Genomic DNA, 22,924 nt, shown 5'->3' on the forward strand with positions numbered 1-22,924 from the left:
GTTCAACAGCGTTAAAGGGAAAGTACTTGTACTCATTTTCACAGGTAGCTTTGCCATACTATAAGCATAAGTGTCATTATTAAACAGGAAGATGGACTGCAACACCGCGTAATTCGAGAATGGCTGCTCAAAAATGAATAAAATATGCTTGTGCCTAATTATGAGCTAACTCAAGACTGACTCTCTCTATATTAATCAGAGTTAATTCGAGAGTAGCTCCGTCCCACAAGCACTAAACTGATGTGTGTTACGACTATACTCGGAATTCGTTAAATAACTCCTCTAGACTCTCGGATTACCGAATGTGTGACGCTGGCTTATCGTTCAATGTCCCTTGGCGACGTCCCAATGCTCGTGGGAGGTAGGCGTGGATGTATCGGAAACCCAGGCCCTAGCTGGATAGTAGCGGCCATTAATGTCCGAGTCCGCGGCGTTAGAAAACCTTGGAGTAAAACTTATTTGATTCTTTTAAAATTTATCACGCAATAACTCTCGGACAAGGCGTTAAAAATCCCGAGCGCCGTTTTCCGGCCAGAAATATCGCCCCTTATACTCTGACGCGTTAGTTTCATCCGAAACCGGGAGACCGTTAACGCCATAAAAGAACAAAACCCCAAAAACAAGACCACTATGTTCATCACTCGAGAGTATTTCGCTTTCTCTCCTTATTTTGAAAATTGGATCTGAAACTAAATGGAAGCGGGAATCCTCTCTTCTCACCCCGCTGTCTAACTCGGTTTCTCCTTTCCACCAAAAACTGCAGAGGTTAATGGTAAAAGTTAGTATAGGGTGCTGTCAGTTAGCTGTGGCATAGGGGCTATTCACCACCCGTCTGTGCATTGTAAAGGAACCCACCTGTAAACAAGCCACAGACTTAGTGTGACCATCCCTTCTTAGATTGCATGTACTGCAGAATGTTAATAATATTACAGCTAAACATTCATCTAACAAAACTCATCTTGACTACCACTACTACAACTACAGAACGTTAATAATAAAGTAGTTAGGTTGTTTTTTCGTTGGGCTATTCTAAAAACGTTGAAGGTAGTTGAGGGAGGGAATGTCGGTCGGGTTGAGAAACGATACGCGATCGTATTTTGGCTGGATGCAGTATAAAAACCATTTCGCGCCGCGATGCTCACACATCATAAAACGTCCTCTTTCACTTTTACAAGTTTGTCGCGAGGGGACAACCCACACGTTTGACAGATAAGCTGGTTGAGAAAAAGTTCAAGACGACATTCCCTAAAGAAATCAAACTTAAATTTAAAATATTATGGGGAAACAATCGCTGTGAAATTCTAAAGGACCCGGTTGGCCCTTGTCGATATGACTTGAAGGGATATACTGTGGACTAGAATTTTTATTTTTAGTCGAAAGAGCGTATTAAATAATGAATATATCATTTGGAACCATGCTTCCATCTACAATATTAAAGAAGATGCAAGCAAGGTACACTGTCAGTGCCGCAAGCCGCCCATCATCAGTGAGCTCATATAGAAAGGAGAGTCGGAGAGACCAAATTCTCCGTCAACCCCCTTTCAAAAACGTCACCAGTGCTGGGGCTCTCTAATAGCGTGCCGCACATGCGCAACGGAGAGGGGAAAAAATCAGAGAAGTTCGTTTACGTTTCAGCCAGTATTACGGCCGATGTGTAAGCCTCTAACCCTAGTTTCGTGTTTACCCTTTGAATTACCTTCTCACGGATCACGTGACGTCTTAATCCTCGGCTGTGAGAGCCATGTTGGCCGGCCGTTATAATATATTACCTGCCCCTTTCTATCTTTGACTCTCCTTTCTATTTGTACTCACTGCCATCATCAACTTCCACTCCATCTTGCCTCATTCCTCCCTGATACTTCTGTCCAAAAAAATATTCTTTTGACAAACTTTTTCCTTGACTCATACTGGAATCGTCTGAACGTACCTAAGTTGTCAGTTTTCTTAACCATTTCATCTATTAAATGTGACTGGCATACGTAACGAAATCCCTACTGACTATCTGGTTGTAAGAGGGTGGAGGCGTCGCTGGCCTTATCAGCGTTTTACAGTCAATATTGCAGGGACCCGAGACCCGGACTTCACTCGTGGCCGTTTCATTTTTCGCTCGTTTTAATACAACGCGGTTAAAGCCCGTTCCACTCACAGTTTACAACGGTGCGAAGATAATACCCTGAATGTCACCCTAGTTAAAGTTTGGATCTCATAAAGGGTACAGAAACCTTGCGTATGCTACAATATCACATTATCATCATTTCGGGTGTTGCTAACAAACAACACGATAGCAAGTAACACGCTGTTTATTTTTAATATCCTATCGGAAAAATTATTTAAATATTATTTGTTAGTTTCTCAAATACTACTTGTACCATAATTTAAACGTGGTAATTTACCACATAGTGAAAACTCGCATTTTACTACTACTTTTACGAATTCCATCGAAAACATTATTATTAATTTTAGATGGTAATGCTTATTTACTAAATATAAACCACTGTGAATTATCAATTTTGCCAATGATATTTTTTTCTATTTTTGTTGCATGTAAAGTTACTGTAATCTACACCTACCAAATCAAAATTATTGTTCGTCCATGTTGTCTATACGTTAAAATTGAAGCTTTTCTTAACTTCAAAAATTGCTCATGTCCTACAGTTGCTAAATTTGTAATGGAAACTTAAGTTGTCTTGATGAATGATTTTAGCTTTATAATTGAAACATCGACTCATTTAACAACCCCCCCCCCTACTCAGCGTAACACCGAAATGTTTAGGCTTGTCAGGCTATAGTTCAATTTCAATCAGTCCCTAGTTGAACTAACATCTAGACTAGCACTAGCTTAGTGACAACATTAGTGCGAGACCTTTCCTTTGTACGTGTAAAAGTCCCTCGTTGCAAACTTTGAGTGGTACAGAATAGCAGTGACTTTTAGGAGGTTTCATTCCGGGTCTGAAAAACGCCTGAAATAAATCCCGGATATGGTTTAGCTGCCTCCGAGAAGAGACTTAGCTTCTGATATAAATTTAAACAGAACATAAATATGTCCTACGTCCAGCGACGAACCCTCACCATCTCCCGTTTTTATTGCCCAGGTTTAAACGTTTTAACGCCGCTTTCCCACAAATCTGTTTCAACTATTATACTTTTTAGTGCATGCTAGCGCACTTGATAAACACTACTTTATTTCGTACGAGCTTTAATTTGGACGTATTAATGCGCCTCCTTTTTGTGGTTTCTTCAAGAATTTGATAAAGTTCATAATTTAAGGGGGATGTTCTTTGGACTATTTTGAGACTAGTCGAAAAGTTTCAATGACATTTTGCTGTTCTGACCACTGTTTTCGAGTTATGATTTGAGTGTTTTAGACTTTTAGGGATGGCCCCTTAAATTTAAGTAAGAAACTAACTTAATTAAGGGATTATCCCTATAGAACTCAAATCATAACTGGAAAACAGTGGCCCGGACGACAAAATGGAGATGGAAGTTACATTTTTGACTCAATGTCAATCCCCCATATAATATCCCCTTAATTTATGCTAGAAATATCAGGAACACCCTGTATATTGTTGATATGATACTTATGACTTTAGTTGTTTAGATTCTTATTAATTAATTCTAATTAAAAGGTTGCTACCTTCATACTAAAACAATACACGAGAATATGATATTTTAGAACTCGTTAAATATTTTGAACGGTTAACAATGTATTTATTAACATAATTAAAACGATTATCATTAATATGTAAAATAGAACGCGTCTTTAAACGGAGTTTGTAAGTAATTTTCATAGTAAGCCTTTTATCAAAGGGTCAGAGAATGACCAGCTTTCAAACGAAGGACGAAACGTTGGTTGGCCTTTATAACGACCAATCGTTTCACGCTTCGACGATATCTAACAAAATTTAAAGGATAGATGAAACAGTACGATGATCAAATACTTTTAGAGCTGGGCTTTCAATGAGTATAACTGAGATAGGAGACACTAAGAACCTACATGCACTTACAATAAGAATTTTGTTCATATATATGAGCGTGCACCGTTCCCGTGAACACAGCCCATATATTAACGTGTTCTTCGAATCAAAGCTTATAAAAGCCTTCAGTTAGTGTCAGGAAATGTTGCAGGGAATTATGGGTCGAATAGTATAAGTGTGATCCCTTGATGTACAAGCGTAATTCGAGCTGGCAATGAAGGGGGGTACGGTATTAGTCAAAAATTGAGTGACCCGATAAAAATTCGCATGATTGCTATAACTGTACCAATAACAAACGTTGTTCTGATCACTGCTTGTCCAGCTGGTTTTCATCAAATTAGTACCGGAGTACACCTTGAGTTGGGCGAATCCACAAAAACGGTCCCCATGATTGTACTAACTCTTTCTAAACATGTTCCTGGTCAAACTTGTTTTTTTTGTATTGTATACCCGATCTTATTAAACAAACAAACACACACACCTAAGGTCACCAAAATTGCCTCTTCTACATGCTACGTTTAAATAATAATGACACGTAGCTAATAAAAACCTATAACAATTGATCCCCGATAAAATGGTAAAGTCGCGAAAAAGAAATGTTTCGTTTATATATTTGGAACGTTTCATCCTTTCTTTATAGCCCTAGAAGTCATAACGTAACCTGGGTCCATCGTGGTAACGATGCCCGCGAGATGGCAGCTCGGTATATTTCAGTTTGGAGCGCGCGTGACCGCCCCTTAGCCGCGTACAAAATTTATTTGGGCAATTACTTGGACCAAACTGGGCGTGTATAATGTCTGGACAAAGTTAGCCTGATTTACACTTCTCTTTCACCCGTTTCTCTTACATAAGCGACCTTTTTACGAGCGCCTCTTTTCCCTTTGTTATAGACTGGATATATAATATACAGTATATACCGGTTCAGTTGTAAAATGGATGGAAAGATATGAGATTTGTTTTTAGGGTACCTCTGTTATATCACCTTCACGTTTTGAATTTAAATCTAACTTATTACGTGTACACCCATTTTTATTGGTCGGACATTTATTACATTGCTTTAGAAGCTTGAATAGTAACCCTCGGCGTGGTAGGGCCTTGGTTTGATTTGATCAGGATTTTTACTGCAAATTTAGTGAGGAGGACTTTTCTCGTCGTTTCTAAAAATAAAAGGTCAGGAAAATGCGTTCAGCGAGTGAAACCAATCGCGTGTAATATTTTTGGTACGTGTTACTGAACGCATCTTCATAATACAACCCTCCATAATACAAGTAGGATGGTGCACCTTGAAGGAGAGAGGGACGTAGTGCCTCTTTAGCCCATGCACCTACTGCAAAGAAGTCCTCCCAGCATTCTCAGCGTTTAGGTAAGGTCGTATGGTACGGAAACGTCGAGGACGCCCTCTCTGTATTAAAAATAGAAGATAGTTCTTATATAAATACAACGGCGCTACGCGGCAACACTTAACAATCGCCTACCGATGGGTAGGGGCGTGCGCAAGGTTCTGCAAACTGGGAGAGTTTCATCATCATTTCTACTCCACATTACCTCATTTCTCCCTGGGTGCACAAACTATTTTAGGAATCACATATTATAGGTTAAGTTAATTATTATAACAGTTTTTTTCTGTAAGTAACTTGCAGGGTTTCCACCATCAATCAATAAATAGATTTGTATTTGATACCCAGAATCGCAAAGAGAAATTTAACTTGAGTTCTGAAAATTATCACGAAAATTCAATGAGAAGTCATAAAAGTCTATCGTTTCATAGAATAACAACTACCTAAAGTGGTGAACACTTTTGTTAGAACTGGTTTTGATAAAAAGGGGATCGGTGTCTTAGATGAAAATAGAATTTACAAGAAGATCAATTTCAAGTTCCCTTAATCAACACGATTAGTTAATTTAACCTATCTTATTGGCTATCGTCCCATTAAACCTATCTTATTGGCTATCGTCCCATTAAACCAAAATCCATTGTAACTTTTCCCATTCGACCGAATATTTCAGATTTCTATAGCCCAATGCTTAAAAAATTTTTTTTATGGATTTGAAAATGTAAATAGAATTCTGCCCACTGGGATTCGGTTCAGTGTGCCGCACTATATTAGATCCAATATTATATATTAGATCCAATTAATGGTACTGAAGCATCTTCATGGTGGTATAATGGTTTAAGAACTTTCCTCTCAATGTGTGTTTGCTAAATGATTTGTAATGCGAGGTCGAAGAAAGATCAAGGGAGTCGGACAAAGTGCTGCAATCTGAAATAACAAAGAAACCGTACAAATTAATAGCTGGAAATTTGATACATGTGCCAAAATCTAAACCTTACATTATACACATATATATAACACTATTAGAAACATAATAACGATAAGTATGAGAGTAATGTTAAAGGAAGGCTCATAGGGTTTTTATGTTGGTACTTCTTGGCTCTGACTCACCAGGCTACCAAAGCCAATTTTGAGGTGTAATAAGTTGTTTTCCCTTAATTATAATTAATCGGAAATACACCTCCAGTAACGTATTTCATTTATTGTCATTTTTATTGTTGTTGTGTTGCTTATAATATCTTTGAAAGAGTTAATGGTAATATTTTGGGGGTGAAACCTTTGGTGAGCAAATTTATTTCTTAGTTTATACACCTTACGGCGTAGAAGCAGAATACACGTAGGGCTCGTAAATAAAGTTAAAACTGGTCTTAATGAAATATAATTCAATTTAATTCCGGGATCTAGTGTGATTTAAAGTGCTTTCCCGAACGCTATCTGTCAATTCGTTCAACCTACTCGAAGCAACGAAGTTACAAAGAAGCAGGGAGACTATATAGAGGGATTAATCTTTTCAAGATCGTTAAGTTTGATGGCATAGTTTTTTTGGCACGCCGTTCTGAGAGAGAGAGAGAGAGAGAGAGAATTTGAAATTCGTAAGTCAGCCCCTGTTTTTTTCAACATTGATTGAACGCCAATGGACAGATATGAGAAGCTTCACAATCTTTCCACATACAACCATTAGCGCCTATGGAAGATATTGAGAGCAGCACCATCTATGTTTTTTTCCATTTTACGAAAAGTCTCTTTTTAAAACAATAGTGACCTGGACACAGACTGAATTATTCGTCTTAAAAAATTATTAAAATTAAACTGACTGCGCATGCCAAGCAATCGTTCCGACTTTTCTTTTACTTCTTTACGCTTTCCACCAACGATCCCTGGTAAACAAGGGATGATTAATTTGGGCTTAAAAGGACATAGTAAAACCAACCTTACTCCACATGGGTCATTGCTCATACCCTTTCCAGCAACTATCCCTGATTATCTCCGCTATTGGGTCTCCCTGGATGGAGAAGCAGTATGTACCTCTTTGGCGTTATGTTTGGTTCTCATTGACTGATCTAAGTTGAACGTCGAAGCAATATAGAATCTCGGCTGTCCGTTGAGTGACTTTCCGCTGCGATATCTCAATAAAATGCGAATAAATCTTGGAATCTTCTCGACATATCGGAATGATAGTAACGTCTCAATAAAGAAGCCCACGGATAAAACGAGAGAGCATATTAAACAAAGTCGTTCCTACCCCTAAATCGCAACTAAGCCAAAATTTAATTTAAAAGTTCTTTAAATAATGTATGTATTTAGGTTGAAAAGCATTCGTTGTCTATAATTGTGACTTTTTGTGTTCAGTGGCAGTACCAAAAGTGCAAGCTCAACTTTATTTTTAATTACTGCGCAAGAGCCTAGAAGGATCATGTCGCCACCAATATGGCGGTTAAGACACCATTTCGAAGTAACTAAGAGGGAAAATATTTCCTTTGCATCTAGCTTTTTGGCGCCTGCGCTGTAGTCATTTTGTACCATGAAAGTATGCAGAGACGACTACGTATCAACCTCTTTGTATGTCCCGATACTGAGGGTTGCTTATACCCCTATTTTTACATCGAAAAGGTCTATTGAGGTGCCTTTCCTGCACACATCATTGAGGGACTTAAAATTTGTATTATGCGCAGTAGAGACCATGCAGCATTGGATTTTGAAATTCGACCATGTTACGTTGTTACCTACCCTAGAAAAACAAGAAATAACTTCTGCGTCATATTCCTGGTGATAGTTCCTAGTGTCAACTTTTCACTCCTTTTTTCAACTCTCTGTGATAGAGCGTTCCTCTATCTCATGGAACGCCATACTTTGATATCAAACCTCTTCTTCGTGGCAAACTGGGTTTATTGAACTCCATTCATCTTGACGCATCCTACAACTGTTTACTTCATGCATTTCCCAAAGAACACGTGCAAGATTGGATCGAGTGAAAGATTTTATTCGGTCATGTGTACTAGATGGTATAATTTTTTAAATCCAAAGTATAAGATAAGTCAGCACTACACATACGTTGAAGCTCGTCATAACAAAAGCAAATATAAATATGAGAAAGTTAGACCTCTGAGCTAACGAAAAACTATTGTCAGCGCACCCAGTATAGTAAAGAGAAAACTTGCAGCATGAGGGCAAAACAAATCGTATATTTATAATTTTTGCATTATACATCCCGAATGCTTGAGAAGCAACTCTTCTCGTCTGAGAGTGGAAAAATAACACGTTAGGGATGTTTGGATCGACCAATGAAGCTATAGCTGAGAGAATGCGAGACTTGGCGTCGTACTGTACACTAAAATAGGTTTTTTTTTGACCCCGAGAGTTTCGCTTTCAATCATTGTTGTTGCCCATACCAACTATTTTAGGGATTTGGCTAGCAGGTACTTGGAACTTCGTGACTAATTAATATCTGGCCTAAGTTGATTTTTACGAGCTTGTCACAATATTGGATTCTATAACGAGTATGAAGATATTTTAACCAAGGGGGTAGCGTACAGAATATAAATAAAGAACTGGTATGAAATTCATGTCAGACGGAAACAGCTGAAAGCTTACCTCGTCACGCCAAATTTCACCTTCAAGAAATCTATGATAGAACAAGATGATGAGTTACATATTATTCATACGCATCTACTTAAATACTAAGGTGGATTAACCAACCAAATTTCTGTAGGTTTAGTGCCAAGAGTAAATGAAGCAGGGGTGACGTGGTCGTCTAATAATTCTCAGACCTATGACACTGCGTTTAAAGCTAGTAATAAAAATGTCGGATCTGATTTCACGTGTAATTCAGGGATACTTTACTCAAAATCAGTATTTACCTGATATATTCATCACTATATCGAAGCCTAAATTCTAATCGAGAAACATTGTTTCTATCCAAAATTTGTTTGCAAATAAGATACGAAATCTTTAAAAGAAGTGTTATCCCCAGGAATGAGTGAGACGCGACTAAAAGCGGAGATTGTATAAAAAAGGGCTTGACCGCAGCTGTGAAATGTAGGCCTGCCCTTACTCGAAGAAGACGGGAAAATTATGTGTTGTTAAAGGAAGCCAGTTTCCATCATCAATCTAAACTCGAATCCCCCCTTCTAGCTAGCTGTAGGCGATCTCTTCCAGGACGAATCATAATGGAATCGAATTGTATCAAATTTGTTTTATTGGTTGTAAACAGAAATACATCAAACCTTCCTTAGAAGTTTATTACTTCAGTGAAAATGTATTTTACATTGAAAGGTAAAAAATGAGGGAAGGTGGTAATGCTTATTAATTCTCAATGTTAAAGCAAGTTCCGGCTGTGGTTTAGTTTAAAAAGATGCCACTAGATGCTCCCATAGTCGAGGGGTGGAGTTGACTGGCCTAAGGTTAGCAAAGGCTAACTCCGCCCTCCTGAACGACTTCTGATTGGTTTCTGCCTTCGGAAAGGTTAAATTGGTGAGTGCCAGGATGTTAGGGGCACCACGGGTGCCGAAATTTGCTTTAATTAACGAGGAAAGAAAATCGTACATAACTAAAATTAAACAACCAAAACATCATTAAATGTATTAATTAAACTTACAAAAAAGGCTTCGTTAATACGTAGACATTATAGTATTTTACTCTTGAAGGGTTATCATAAACCTTTTTTCTTTTCTCTGTTACACGGTACTGAGTTCATTCCATGATGATTTGTCTTAGTTTTTTCTTTGAATAGTTGCTTAGTGGTTGGAGGTGGGTGGGTTGGCAATGTAGTGCTTATCTTGTCACGCTCTCAACCTATAACGTATGATTAATTAGCTTTAAGTATCTTCTCATTCGCAAATTCTATTAAATAAGTCTAAGAGGAAATCTCCCCGATTAAAGACAAAATGTTTCGAAGATAATTTCAAAACTCTACATCCTTGTACAAATAAAGTCTTCCATCAAACGCAAACCTTACTCGCCATGTATAAAACTAATGATTCTACTCGACTTTCTCAATGTTTCTTTTTAAGAATGAGAAACGCCATTTCGTAATAATATAAATTATTACACCATTAATCTTATCGCGATTTTATGTGCATTGGCAAATCTCTAATTAATATTTTGAATTAATTATATTTAATAATGAAATTAAATAATCTAGAAGGAAAAGTTACAGTGAACCAAAAGCAAATAGAAGTAGAACTTTTGTAGTGCACAGAATGATGCTTACGGCATTTGGATAGCTTTCTTCGTCCACCATACACCGCCCTACATTTTATCTCTCCGAGTGACGATGTCGTCGGAGAGGTTTATTTTGGTTTCCCAACTTGTTTCATCCACTATACAACGCCTTAAATTTTATCTCTCCGAGTGACGATGTCGTCGGAGAGGTTTATTTTGGTTTCCCAACTTGTTTCGTCCACCATACAACGCCTTACATTTTATCTCTCCGAGAGACGATGTCGTCGGAGAGGTTTTTTTGGTTTCCCAACTTGTTTCTCATTCCAACGAATATAATTCGGCTTTTCAATAAATAGAACTTAGAATGCAATTAATTAAATAGTTGACTTTCACTTATATGGTCATGTACAGATTGTAACAAAGGGAATGCGCTCCCTGGCGCTTTGTATTTCTTACAATATTTTTGCATTTTATTATAGTCCTGATCGATTATCTTAATTGTTTCCAAAAAGCGATTATTTTCAATTAATGAGGGTTTGTGTTTTGAATTATGTCGCACGTGTCTTGAGCCATAATTGTTTTACTTTGATTCGATAATTAAAGCGATATCGTTGAACGGAACATTTATTTCTACGTAATTTCCTCGATAAAGCGTGAGTGTTTTCTGAAGTGAAGGAGAATTTTCTCTCTTGGCTTTTGACACCGACCAAATTTCTCTCTCAAGCTGGCTAACTAATGTTCGAGGAAAGTACACTTCAACCTCCTAAGCTGTGTCTCTATTTCTCAAACGATCTTTGAACGGGAAAACATACCCGAAAGACTTACTGTACCCTTCTATTTGTCCGTCCACAATTTCTTATATACATTTGAGAACGTGTTTGTTCTTTATGCGCAGTTACAATATTATACAGAATTTCAGCTTCAGAAGTAGTTTGGTTAAGTTCTTCTCAAGGCTGAGCCTGAACTAAATTCCTATTAATACGTGTTCAATTCTAGACTGGTAACATTTAAGGTTTACAATTAACCCCATGGTTATATTCAATTTGAAACTTCATGAAAAATTAACATCATGCATAAAGATTATTCAGTGTTTAGTGTCTACATAGACAGGAAACACTGAAAATCCAGGTAAAAATAGGCAAAAGAAAACGCCGCATCTAAGTAGAGAGCTTCTTCATAGACAATACAAAAAAGGGATTGTTGTAAGAACTTTGAACATATTTCCTCTCCATCCTCGTCTACTTTGTACGTTTTGAAAGGAGTGGCTTATATTTTCAAAGCTCGAGATCGCCATCTATCGGCCTTTAAAGAAGCTACTGAAAGAAAAAAAGGCAAATAGTTTCTGTGTCAGATACACATATTTTTAAAACAAGGAACATTTTCTAGGTTTAAAAGATTATTTACAAAGATGTTCTACTAGATTGGCTTACTGAGATTTTTTCGCAAATTGTTTTCTACTATTACTGATGATTGTACTAAGTACAATATATATAAATTAAAATTAATCATTATTAAAAAGTAATAAAACTAATTTACTCGGTAGTAGAAAAAGTGATCATAGCAATTAATAAAATATCCAATTATTCGAAAGGAAATTCCACCACTCCTCAAAGTAGCTATAAACCCGTTTATTATCTCAATTTATAAGTAATTTAAATCCAAACGACCTATTTGGTGTCGATTGGAGAGGTAATAAAACATTTTGACAGTTATCGTTTCTGTTTATTTATTTACGTGGAAGTTTCCAAGATTACCGCAGATTGAAAAATATTTGAAAGCGATCACCAACCATCATGGTTACGTAAAACAGTACATTTTCGTCTATGTACTGCCACGCCTAAATTTCTGTTGGTAGCTAGCGCCACCTAGAGAATATTAGGCAATTTAAAAAGTCGTACAAGATGGCAGCCTCCATGCTCAAAGAGATGGATTTGTTAAAATGAAAAAATTGTAAATTTTCTTATTAATATAAATTATAATTTGACCCATTGTTTGACGTAAAAGCACTTTTTTGTTTGCCATCGCCAAAGATTTTATTTCTACCCGTTAATAACGAATTTATCAATACATTAATATTACTTAAGCCTTTGCTTTTGAACTTCATCGCGCTTTAAAGATAGGCTAATATCACACGCTTTGGTATCTAATATTTTATCAGCAATCGAGTCTACATCCGAAACATATCCATATGAGAAACTCGTAAGTACACACTGATACCATACAGTCTTGTTATAGTTATCTGATTCCGATATTACTTTCAAGTTAACTAAGACGTTTTTTTTTCTTTCGAAGCTGTCCTTCATGTCATGTCTTGTATATTATAACGCGATATCTTATTTGGCGAGTTTCTTAAGTTTTGTAGTTAGGGTGGCATTGCTGATTCTTGGCACGTTTAATGGGGGAAGGTGAGGCAAGAAGGCGTTCTTTTTTAATGGAAGGAAATGCGCCAACCGACTATTTATTCGTGGAATGAATAAATTGGTTTCGCCCTCGTCTTTAAAACACTGCTTTCATGAAACTTTAAACTTTTCTCATGAATTTTGAACCGAACAACATGAACTAGTGTGTATGCCACGAGTTTCTTTCGCGAGACTAGATTAAATCGAAATTTTTTCGGACACCAAGCCTAGCATGCACCTCGTTTTAGAATGGGTATCGCGTTTTTTTTTCGATGTAACAAAGCCGCGTTCGGCCTAACGCACCGAAAACATATTCTATTTACAATTAAACATGTTCAGTTTTTGTCATTGAACGCATCCACAACGTCATCAAGTTCGTTTCGCACTTCGACTTCAACTTACCATAGTCTTGGGTTAAAAGGATGTTATTTGCAGTTATGGTGGCACTCGTGGTAAGGATCCAGTGCCGAAAATGTTAAAATCACGTTCGGATATTATTTAGCTGACCATAAACTTCCGAAAACATGACCGTAAACTTCAGGAACCATGACTGCAGTTTAATCCGAAAGGAACGAAACGATATAATGTTATCTAGTAGAGTTTTGAGAATCACATTTTTTTTCATTTGATTCCAATATAATTATTACGCAACTAAACTTAAACACGCAGGATAACATAGATTCTTTACAATTTTCAAAATAAAATTCATGTTTATTCTCAGGAAGATTTAGTAAATTCTTGGTTGCATTTGCCGAGAGCGGCTGCCTTTATAATAACGTATAGAGACGTGACTCCTTCAACGATAGAGAGTGTAAAATAAAATAAAAGCCACTTTTAAAGGAATTAATGTTCGTCATGGTTTAAAAAGCGCCCAACAAGTAATTTACGAGCGCTCATTATACAGACGCGGAGCCAAGAGATAGTCTCACAAAATACAATCGAAATCACAGATTTATTTTATTCCAAAGTAACAGTAATTCGTTTTTACCTCTGTCGCTATGACCCGCCTCTTCTTTCATACCTTCCCTCCGTCCAGAGGAAGGGGGTCCGGGACTTGGACGTGCGCCCAGATTACTCTGTTCTCCATTCCTGCTACTTAAATTACATCTATCCCTGATTAAAGAAAATATTTTAAATTCTATTCTGCCATAATGATTTCGAAAAAAATAAATAAGATAAATGAAGAAGTCGTGAAACTATACCTTTTTGCTAGTCAATTACTGCGGGGCCGACGAGATATTTAACAAGTTTTCAAATTAGGTTTATCTCGTAAAAAGGTCGATGTATAGTTAAAGGGGGAATTATCTGGCTTTAAAACGATATTACCAAATCATGTTCCAACCATCAAAATTCTCTCGTGCAATAAATATCGCGCGCGGATGGCGTGATTTCATTTAAAACTGAAAATTACAAGTCGCGGCCATGATTTATCGATATTGCTAAATGTACGCGCGTAATTGCCTTCAAATATTTTTCTACGAATGGATCTTAAGAAAAACTGTGATAAATGCATTTTGTAATTAGATTTGTTAGCGTATTTTTAAAACAAACGAACTTAATGTGTCACTCGTTAAGCTACCGTCACAAACTTTTGGTGGCGACGGTCAATACAATACGTCACTGTTTTGCAGTTGCCCGGGGATTAATTGCCCATACAGTTTTCAATTACAACTCTTTTTCTTAACATGAAAAAAACCTTTCTTATGAAATTTCGCAGATATTCATATTAAGTAACTTATTGTCTGCTTCGATTTTGAGTAAATGGCTTAACCAGAGATTTTAAGAGCCAATGCAGCTGCGAAGGCTTGCAATTCCTTTTACTTTGGTTGATTGAACTATCCATGTGCCGTACACCAGCTTGCTATTTTCAAAACCGGTTAACGTATTTTATGAACGGTCCCTTTCCCATGTGGAATGTTGTCCTTCCTTTTGTCGAAAACTAGGGGATTATTATATGAATAGTAAGTGGATTGTAGGAAGTGGGAAATATTTAATATGCCTAAAGCAAAACTCAACAGCGAATGAATATACCATGCTAAATGATGTAGGATAGAAAGTAGTGTGGATCAAGTGTGCCTGCACACGAGTTTAGTATTTTGTCTGAATGGGTGGAGTTACGCATATTACATGGGGAACTCTTTTTTAACAGGCTACTTATAATCCACCATTCTTTGTCTTGCCTGTGATTGGCTATCCTTATATTGAAATCACCCTGACGACTAATCTTGTTTGCGCGATATTCCCTGGTTTTAAATCTATTTAGTCTGAGGCCTCGTGTGAAACGCAGACGAAATGAATATACTAAAAACTCACAAGAAATATTGAGTGAAGATAGTCATAGGGCCTATCGCAACAACTCACTTGTTTAACACTCGATGAAAACTCATATAACTTAGCAGGTTAGTTTCGATGTCGTCATGCAGGGTAGAGATGTAAGTTGTTAACCCTCAATTTATCCCACATTAAGTAAATGAACACTTAATTTCATTTTTGCATGATAGATTTTGGAAAATGAAGTTGCGGAATGCCATTGAGTGTTTGTGTGTGCGTGTGTGGAGATCGGGTACCCGAAAAAGAAGTTTGATGAAGAACTGGTTGAGAAAAGATCAGTTACCAGACTCCGAGCTCATATTGGGAAGACATAATTGGTATAATTATCGCGTTTGTTGGGGTATAAATAGACCTAAAATAGACTAAGCAATAATAGGTCAATAATAGACAAACAAACATGTAAAAGATAAACCTAGATAAGGCAATGTAATACATTGGGGGTATTAGGACGACGCTCGTAGACTGCGACAGAGGAGATTTTAACATAACCAAGAGTCCGGGATGTCTTCTAAATGTGTAGTTATAAGCCTAAAAACGTTCACCCATGGCTTTTGTGGCATCAGGTACTGACTGTTCGAATAGAGAAAGAAGCTTAAACTTACACTGTTCAAGGCTATATCGCGACAATAGCAGAAGTTTTTTGCCTTTGATTTGAAGAACATGTTTTGTAGTGATGCGACAGTTCAACATTCAAGCCTTCGTTGTATAAATTCATTCCGTAATGAAATGCAGTCGAGACTTTTGTGTAACAGAAAGACTTCAGAAAGTGGCGGTGTAATACGGTATTGGAGGCAGCTGATTGCAGCCATTCTCATGCGGCCTCTCTCGCTTTGCAAATACGGAATGCCAACAATTAGATTTACGATATTTGAATATTTTATGGAATACCCTACCAGGAAGGAAGGTTCAAAGTGTGACTCAGTGTCAATCTAAATGTATGAACGATTACGAGCCAGTGAACATTCCGAATGAAGGTATTTATTCATCCAATATGTAATTGTCGCTATTTGTCATGGTTTTCTTCGTGGTATATCGAGTACTGTAAATTTGTGCTCATCTTGAAACAACTGATATGTTCCTAGATATTAGGTGATAAAAAAACTAAAACCTTAAGATAACAATGGAAAATGGAAGGATAAGCCAATGGTCCATGTTGTATTAAATATAAAAATGAAATTATTTTAATTCTACCAAAGAAAATAGGCTGGTAGATAGAAGCTTAAAAGTCACTCAATCAACTTTCGTTGTTTCATTAAGTTTGTATTGATTCAGTTGAGTAAGTAACTCCGGAATGAGAAATTAGATGTATAATGAAAATGATGTAGTATGTCTTCAGCTCTATCAATACCCTTTAGGCCTGAGGTAGTTTGTGGGCGTGTAAGAATGGGTGACTTGGGGTCCGTCCTTGACGTGTGACGTCTGTTTCCTTTTTCGCAGGCTCCGTCCCTGGAAAGACTCGCTCCCTGAGCCTTAACTGACAAGCTGATGCGCGAGCTAGCAAGCAACCGAGGATTGGGAGCATCGAGTATTCCCATTTGGGCGAGGGTCAACACGAGTCCATTCCTATTTCCTAATAAAGAATCCATCCTCCCGGATAAAGCGGGAAACGGGTCACCGAGTCCTCCAATAAGAATCTATCCTTTCGACTGTAATTCTTTCCTAGCCAGTCCTTGCACGAGCGCAAAGTAAATACGAAACCCATGCCTGTTCCTAATTTCCAAACCTAGAAAGACTTGGTTCGTTTCGAATTAAGTTCCCCCAGGAGATATTGGTAACAGATGGTTGAGGTGGCGATGTCAATCGAATTTTTTAGTTTGCTAACGTTACATTTAAAACATCGCTCGATATAATTAATAAAAATTGGTTTGACCAAAAATAATACAGTTCCTATAACTTATATCAAACGCCCAAATCAGTCCCGAAGCGTAATTACATAAAGCATTCCATTATTTGAAGAGTAGACTTGTTATGTTTGAAGAAACACAGGTTCGCAGGTCAAAATATCCATGCTTTTAAATTTACAAAGTGGTGTAACTATCCGTAAGAATAGCTTTGGAATTTCGAATTTTTATGAAAATTGTTGGGACCAAAGGGCTTTGAATCCTAAGGTCTAGTATGTCACGATGACTTGAAATTTCACAGTATGCTGTTTACAGCTAGATTGATGAAAAGAATTATTTAATGGGATTAGAAGCAAAATGATTAAGGATAGAGCTATTGGTACTAAGGAAACGTTTGTTAACAAACACGCCAAGGCTCCCTTGCACAAAATACTTATTTCCAAGACTGGCATCAACCATGTCATCATGCTAACAGTAGTCCAGAGAGAAAACCTTTGAACTCGTAATGTCTTTAGTTGATATCGGTCTTAGAATGATCGAAAATAACCACCTTTGAAGCCGTTATTCAATCAAAACGTGGTATTTCCGAGATAGCGATGACTATAGTCTTAGGACTGACAAGGAATCGTGGAATCCAAATAGAGATATTTTTTGATGAGAAAGCTGTGCAAACAGTGATCACGAACGTCTATGAAAACAGTCTACTCAGAAACCCTCTTAACCTTGTAATATTGAGAGAGACAATTGTAATTGTCTTCAAGCTACTTTTACCAATTTCCATGACGTTGTATTTATGGTAAATGAAAATGAGTGCCAAAATCAGCGCTGATCCCATAAATTCGACTCTCGATAGTGTGAATCAAGTGCGCACGACGCTTTTGAAGAAAAAGTACTTTCTTTACAGGGTTTAAAATACAGTATCATTCCGCAGCTGGTTTACAACCCTAAGGTTAAGATAGTCACTGTATAGTTTCTCATTTAGGGGTACTTTACGTTATGGTCTTACGGTATCGTTCACACCACCTTACATTGTAAGAAAAAAATACTTTCTTTACAGTGTTTATAATATAGTATCATTCCGCCGTAGTTTCGTACCTGGTAACAATTAATCATGGGATAGACTTAGTCTCTGGTTTATAGAGGATAGGGAGCGTTGGGTCTCCCTCGGTGCATGCCACCCATGTCTAATTTCGTCGAAGATTTATGATGGCGTCAAAAGAGAGCGAGTCGGTCGGTCTTTTTTCTCGGGACAAGAAGAATTAACGGCTATTATATGCCATTAAATGTCAGCCCCCTCGCAAAGCACCGTTCGTGCAGAGCTGGGAGAGAGGGCGGGCAAAGTGCGCGATCGTAACTCGTCCTAGCCGGCTCGTTTTATTTTTATGGCCAAACTCCGGACCATTTCTCGGTTGAGACTGAACAGAGGACCATTCGTCAGAGCGTGCCACCCGACAGCGCCCCCTGCCCTTCAAACCCCTCTTTTTTTATAGCCCACTGTCACGTGATGACCCCTCTCCACCCTTCTAGGAACTAACAGGGTTCCTACAGAAGCTGGAAGATTAACGATAAATTCACAATAAGAAGGCATGAACAAGGGTCACAGAGGTGTTACACTGGACATGTCTGTCTGTGTGTGTCTGCAGATGGCAAATTGGAGCAAACGCGTTCGTAATTTAAGGAACGCATTCCCAGTTCCCAGAAATTCTGATTACTCATTAGCTATTTTACTTCTATACAAGTAATATAATCATTGGTTGAAAAATGTCGTCTGCTTTACAAATATACGCTATGTAGGCGGGGACTGATATTTAGACACCAGGTGACGCTTTACGAGAATTTATGACGTTTTACCTACGTCACTTCATGACACGCTCCCAATAACCAGTGACAAATTTATGGAACAGATCTTATGAACTTACATGTTTCTGATATAGTTCCGAATCCACGTTACCATAAACAAGTTTCACAGAAATCAGAAAAGGTTAGAGAATAGGTTCCCAGACATTGTAGGAACCATGAGTTTATCTGGCAGGCTATAAAAGGTAGATAGGCTTGGCCATAAAAGAGGTTCCTGGCCCCGCTTGGAGATCGTTTGGGATGAACGTTTATAGCGATGTTCGCGAGAAACAACGGTTAACGATTATACGCCTCCATCTATAACCAAGGATTAAAATAATATATTTTACTGCCAGAGGATTTGGCGCTATATTTGGCTCCATTTTGCAATTTATAGCAGACCCTATCAATTATTTTCCATTCACTCTCTCGGAATTACAACGAACCTTCTATGTTGTTAAAGGCAGAATCGCCCAATAACGTTTCAGGGAAGTAGGATTTTGGAAAACATCCGTTTTGCACATTTTCTTGACCTCTTTGTATATACTCAATGTCTGGGTAACCAATCACATCTTCAGGTCTTTCTCGAGTGATCAAGTGCAACTAATAAAATTAATTCGATGTTAAAACGAACTTCTTTAGCACACCATGTTTTGAAGAAAAAAACGTGTTAACTTCCCCAAATATATTTGGGGTTGTTATCTAGTTTTTGGAAAATTTCCCTCTTTGTCAGCGAGGTTGATGGGGATCTACGCGACCTCTGGTCACAACGTTCGGAACTAAAGTCTATGGCGATTAGAAGGCGCTGGTTCCTTTGAGTTGTATTATTATCTGGTGGTGTAAATGAAAACTTATTGCACAGATGAATTTTTCACATTGGAGTACTTGATTTTTTGACGACACTTGTCCTTTTGTGTATGGTAGAAGCGTGGAATTTGAGGAGGAGAGAAGCTTTTGGGATTGTTTACGACGCGTCGAAATGGGAAAAATTAAAAGCAGCATTTTCCGGTCGAGAGTGCAACAATGTTTTAAGGGCCCATAAACCGCTGTCGCTAACTCAAAAGAAGGACCCGACACACGCGGCTAATAAAATACGCTTCTACTCTCGTAAATTTAACGCATTCTTTATTTACGTGAGTCAAAACACACAGACTTTATACACAACATATACGGGAATTCACAAATGCCATAGAATACTGAAGGCTGTGAATTTCAAAGTGCCGCCTTTTAAAATTGAATTTTCTTCTCAAAATATCCTAAGATTCGTCGAAGCTTAAGAAATATAACAACTGTAAGTATGACATTCAAAGTAATATGTTAATGGAGGCTATTTCCGTGGATAACAATATTTCCACCAACCATCTTGTTATTTGTCAAACTTTTCGTAGAAGCGATATACTAGTGGAAGAGTCAATAGCTCTAATTCCATGGAAATATGTTTTATTGTTGCCCTGAACTCCCCAAACTATAACTTGGGAGAAGCATGGCGCAGGCAATGCACTTACAGCACTCAATCCGTGTATTTACAAACTGCCAACTTGTTGAGGAAGCACTTTTTTCCTTAATTCGTGCTTGGAACTAATTGAAGGCAACCTTCGTAAATTCAGTGAGTCAGTGCGATTTAGTTTCGTGCCTTCTGGTTGAGTGCTTGACGCGTAAGAAACGGAAACCCTCCTCCATCTCCAACATTGACTGTCATTTATTTTGTGTCATCCCACGTTCAACCTCTTCTTGTAAATCCAGTTCAATCGAGGGATGCTGACTGCTGAGCAACAGAAAAACCTGAAGGACACCGATGCTTAGATTTTTTCGGAATAAACGTTGGTTTAAGAGAAACCAGACGGTTCAATGGTCGGGAGTGAAACCGAATTGTTTTTCTATAAAGCACACGAAGCATTTTCAAACAGCATTTAAAATACCACGGTTTATTCCATAATGCAGTTCATCATGACCCTAAGCGAATAAATTGTACAGTTTTTAAAAAGCATTTTGGACAGGCCAAAATATGGGTGTCACTCGACACCGGCTAATTTGTACGACGAAAATAGTTCCCTTTTGAAGCATTCGAGTCGTTTTGAATAATATTATTTATTTCGTAGTGCAAACCTGCTAAAATGCTAAATGCTAGTATACCCGTGTATGGAAGAAGAAGGTACATGTTACCAAAAACGGATTTAAGGGATAAGAACGTCGGATCATAGCTTTAGCCTCTAGTACCATCCTCGCATACTTTATTGAGAAACTTCGTCTGCTTATATTTTGACTCCACCCACAAATTCGATCTCTAGAAGTAGCTATATACAGAATTTGTGGGTGGAGTCAAAATATAAGCAGACGAAGTTTCTCAATAAAGTATGCGAGGATGGGGAGTGGATTCACTAACTCCGACGTTCTTATCCCATAAATCCGTTTTTGATGTTACCCAAATATACTTCATGAAGTTCATGTTAAATAATTTTGCATTTGTTTTTACTCCTTCGTCTTCCTTCTTTGTTCTAAAATCCAGGGAGCAGTAGAAACGGAGCTGTATTGTGGGTTGAACTAGTATTCTACACTGAGTGCACGCTCTCTCAGTCTCTATGAGAGTAGTTTCCAGACCCTTCGCCAGTGGCGCTGAATAGGAATAAGGCCAATTGGTTCCATCTTGTCGCGTGAGTTGCTGTTTGTATATTGAGTTACTATTTTGCGCCCTCTCTCCAACACAAAGTGTACTATATTCAGAAAAGTATCATACTGATTGCGCAATTACAGCCAACGGAAGCTTTTTCTCTTATTAATATTGTCACGAGAGGGCAGGTTTTCCCTTTCTCCCATTGTCGGAGTTTAGTCTAAAATTCTCACACAATTCTTCTCCTGTTCAAATCCTCCCTGATATAACTTTGGCAATTTTTTAATTTTTCGAAGGCAAGATTTAGGTTTCAGCAGCGGTTGACACTCGACAGAGCCTCTAACCGTTTTGACACGGAAAAGGCTAACGGGATAGAACCGCTATTAATAACTTCGTAAACTTTTTGACGCTACAAGAAAAAAACTGCTCGCCGCAGTAAAAGATTTCAGATTCACACCTGTTTCGTTTAAGTCATGCCGCCAGAGACCCTAAAAGAAAGACTTGTCCGTTTTCATGGAAGGCCCTTACCCGATGTGGGAATTTCTTTCATTCGGTGCGATTTTTTCGTTTTGATAATCAAATTTAAAGCGAAGCTAGACCAACTGTGCTGATTTGAGTAAGTTAAAAAAGATGTATCAAAAAAATGTTGTTTAAACTTTAATATTTATACGGTCAATGACGTTCAAAGACCGAACTGGGCTGTAGTGCTATGATCTCCATCTTTGGACCACAATTGCTGGTTCTTTCATGCCTCACCGCCATATGGACAAGCATAGTACAGCCCAGTGCAAGAAGATTGAGCTCATACGTATTCAGTCAGCTCATGTATTTGTTCCTAAGAATGAAGATTTTGTTATAAAATGGCAAGTTTTTTATCATTAGCCACAAACAAATTTATATCAGTCACCAGCCCCAATCACGGAGCATTTGTTTAAGAAAAGCACCTATATTAGCGCTCTTTAGAATAACACAGTACATTATAACGGCTTGTTGTCTCATGGAAGGCTTGCGAAAACTCGTTGTCGGGTAAGATAGAGGAGTTGGTCGGGCCATCACTTGAAATCAAGAAAAGGAATGTTATATTTGAAAGTTAGGAATCATCTAATGACAACGCGTTTCGACCTTTATCCATAAAGCGGAACAGACTGCAAAGAAACCCGTATACTATCTTTCTTAAAGTCGCTGTCATCTAAGATCACTGTCAAAGGCCAGAGGACCCATCTATCTTTTGCCTTCCGAGGTCAAGTAACATTGGCCGCGTGTATATATTATGTCCTTGTCACTTTGCACCATTGTCGATGCTTACGGGGTTCCTTTATGTCCCTTCTTATAGTTACCAGTTTTTTCCATTCAGTAGCTAATTCGAGGAGAATTTGGACGTCGTCACCCGACTGTCTTGTCGTTCGCGGAGCGTGAAGACTCGCGCTTAATTTGCCGGCGC

General features: G+C 38.0%; 1 protein-coding gene and 2 long non-coding RNA genes across 4 annotated transcripts; all 3 read right to left on the bottom strand.

Moving 5' to 3' along the window:
• Nucleotides 1–4,820: 4,820 nt before the first annotated feature.
• LOC149651152 (uncharacterized) lies at nucleotides 4,821–5,995 on the bottom strand. The gene is made up of 3 exons (XR_016370868.1): nucleotides 5,755–5,995; nucleotides 5,450–5,687; nucleotides 4,821–5,376 (listed from the first exon to the last, which is right to left on the bottom strand). It is a non-coding gene; the product is annotated as an uncharacterized LOC149651152 (long non-coding RNA).
• Nucleotides 5,996–11,902: 5,907 nt separating this feature from the next.
• Nucleotides 11,903–14,427, bottom strand: LOC149651153 (uncharacterized). The gene is made up of 3 exons (XR_016371066.1): nucleotides 14,070–14,427; nucleotides 13,856–13,980; nucleotides 11,903–13,661 (listed from the first exon to the last, which is right to left on the bottom strand). It is a non-coding gene; the product is annotated as an uncharacterized LOC149651153 (long non-coding RNA).
• A 1,094-nt stretch (nucleotides 14,428–15,521) lies between these two features.
• On the bottom strand, nucleotides 15,522–19,114 carry LOC149651154 (uncharacterized). Of its 2 annotated transcripts, XR_016371065.1 has the most exons (3): nucleotides 16,547–19,114; nucleotides 16,092–16,276; nucleotides 15,522–16,026 (listed from the first exon to the last, which is right to left on the bottom strand). XR_016371065.1 is itself a non-coding variant. In XM_089847980.1 (2 exons), exons 1-2 carry the CDS (start codon nucleotides 16,782–16,784, stop codon nucleotides 16,209–16,211), a joined length of 306 nt encoding a protein of 101 aa, XP_089704106.1. In that variant the 5' UTR covers nucleotides 16,785–19,114; the 3' UTR covers nucleotides 15,522–16,208. The 2 variants fall into 2 exon arrangements, 1 of the variants encoding a protein (XP_089704106.1); XM_089847980.1 differs by having other exon boundaries at nucleotides 15,522–16,276.
• Nucleotides 19,115–22,924: the final 3,810 nt, after the last annotated feature.

The sequence above is a fragment of the Phalangium opilio genome, unplaced genomic scaffold, assembly GCF_054372755.1.
Source record: "Phalangium opilio isolate 3A_F unplaced genomic scaffold, DU_Popi_V2 ptg000082l_1, whole genome shotgun sequence".
Lineage (NCBI taxonomy): Eukaryota > Metazoa > Arthropoda > Arachnida > Opiliones > Phalangiidae > Phalangium > Phalangium opilio.

Coding starts and splice junctions, on each gene's coding strand:
- LOC149651154 (XM_089847980.1), bottom strand. CDS start 16,784: ATGGATTCTTTATTAGGAAATAGGAATGGACTCGTGTTGACCCTCGCC. Junction 16,277..16,546: donor AACTACCTCAGGCCTAAAGG/GTATTGATAGAG, acceptor CCTAATATCTAG/GAACATATCAGTTGTTTCAA.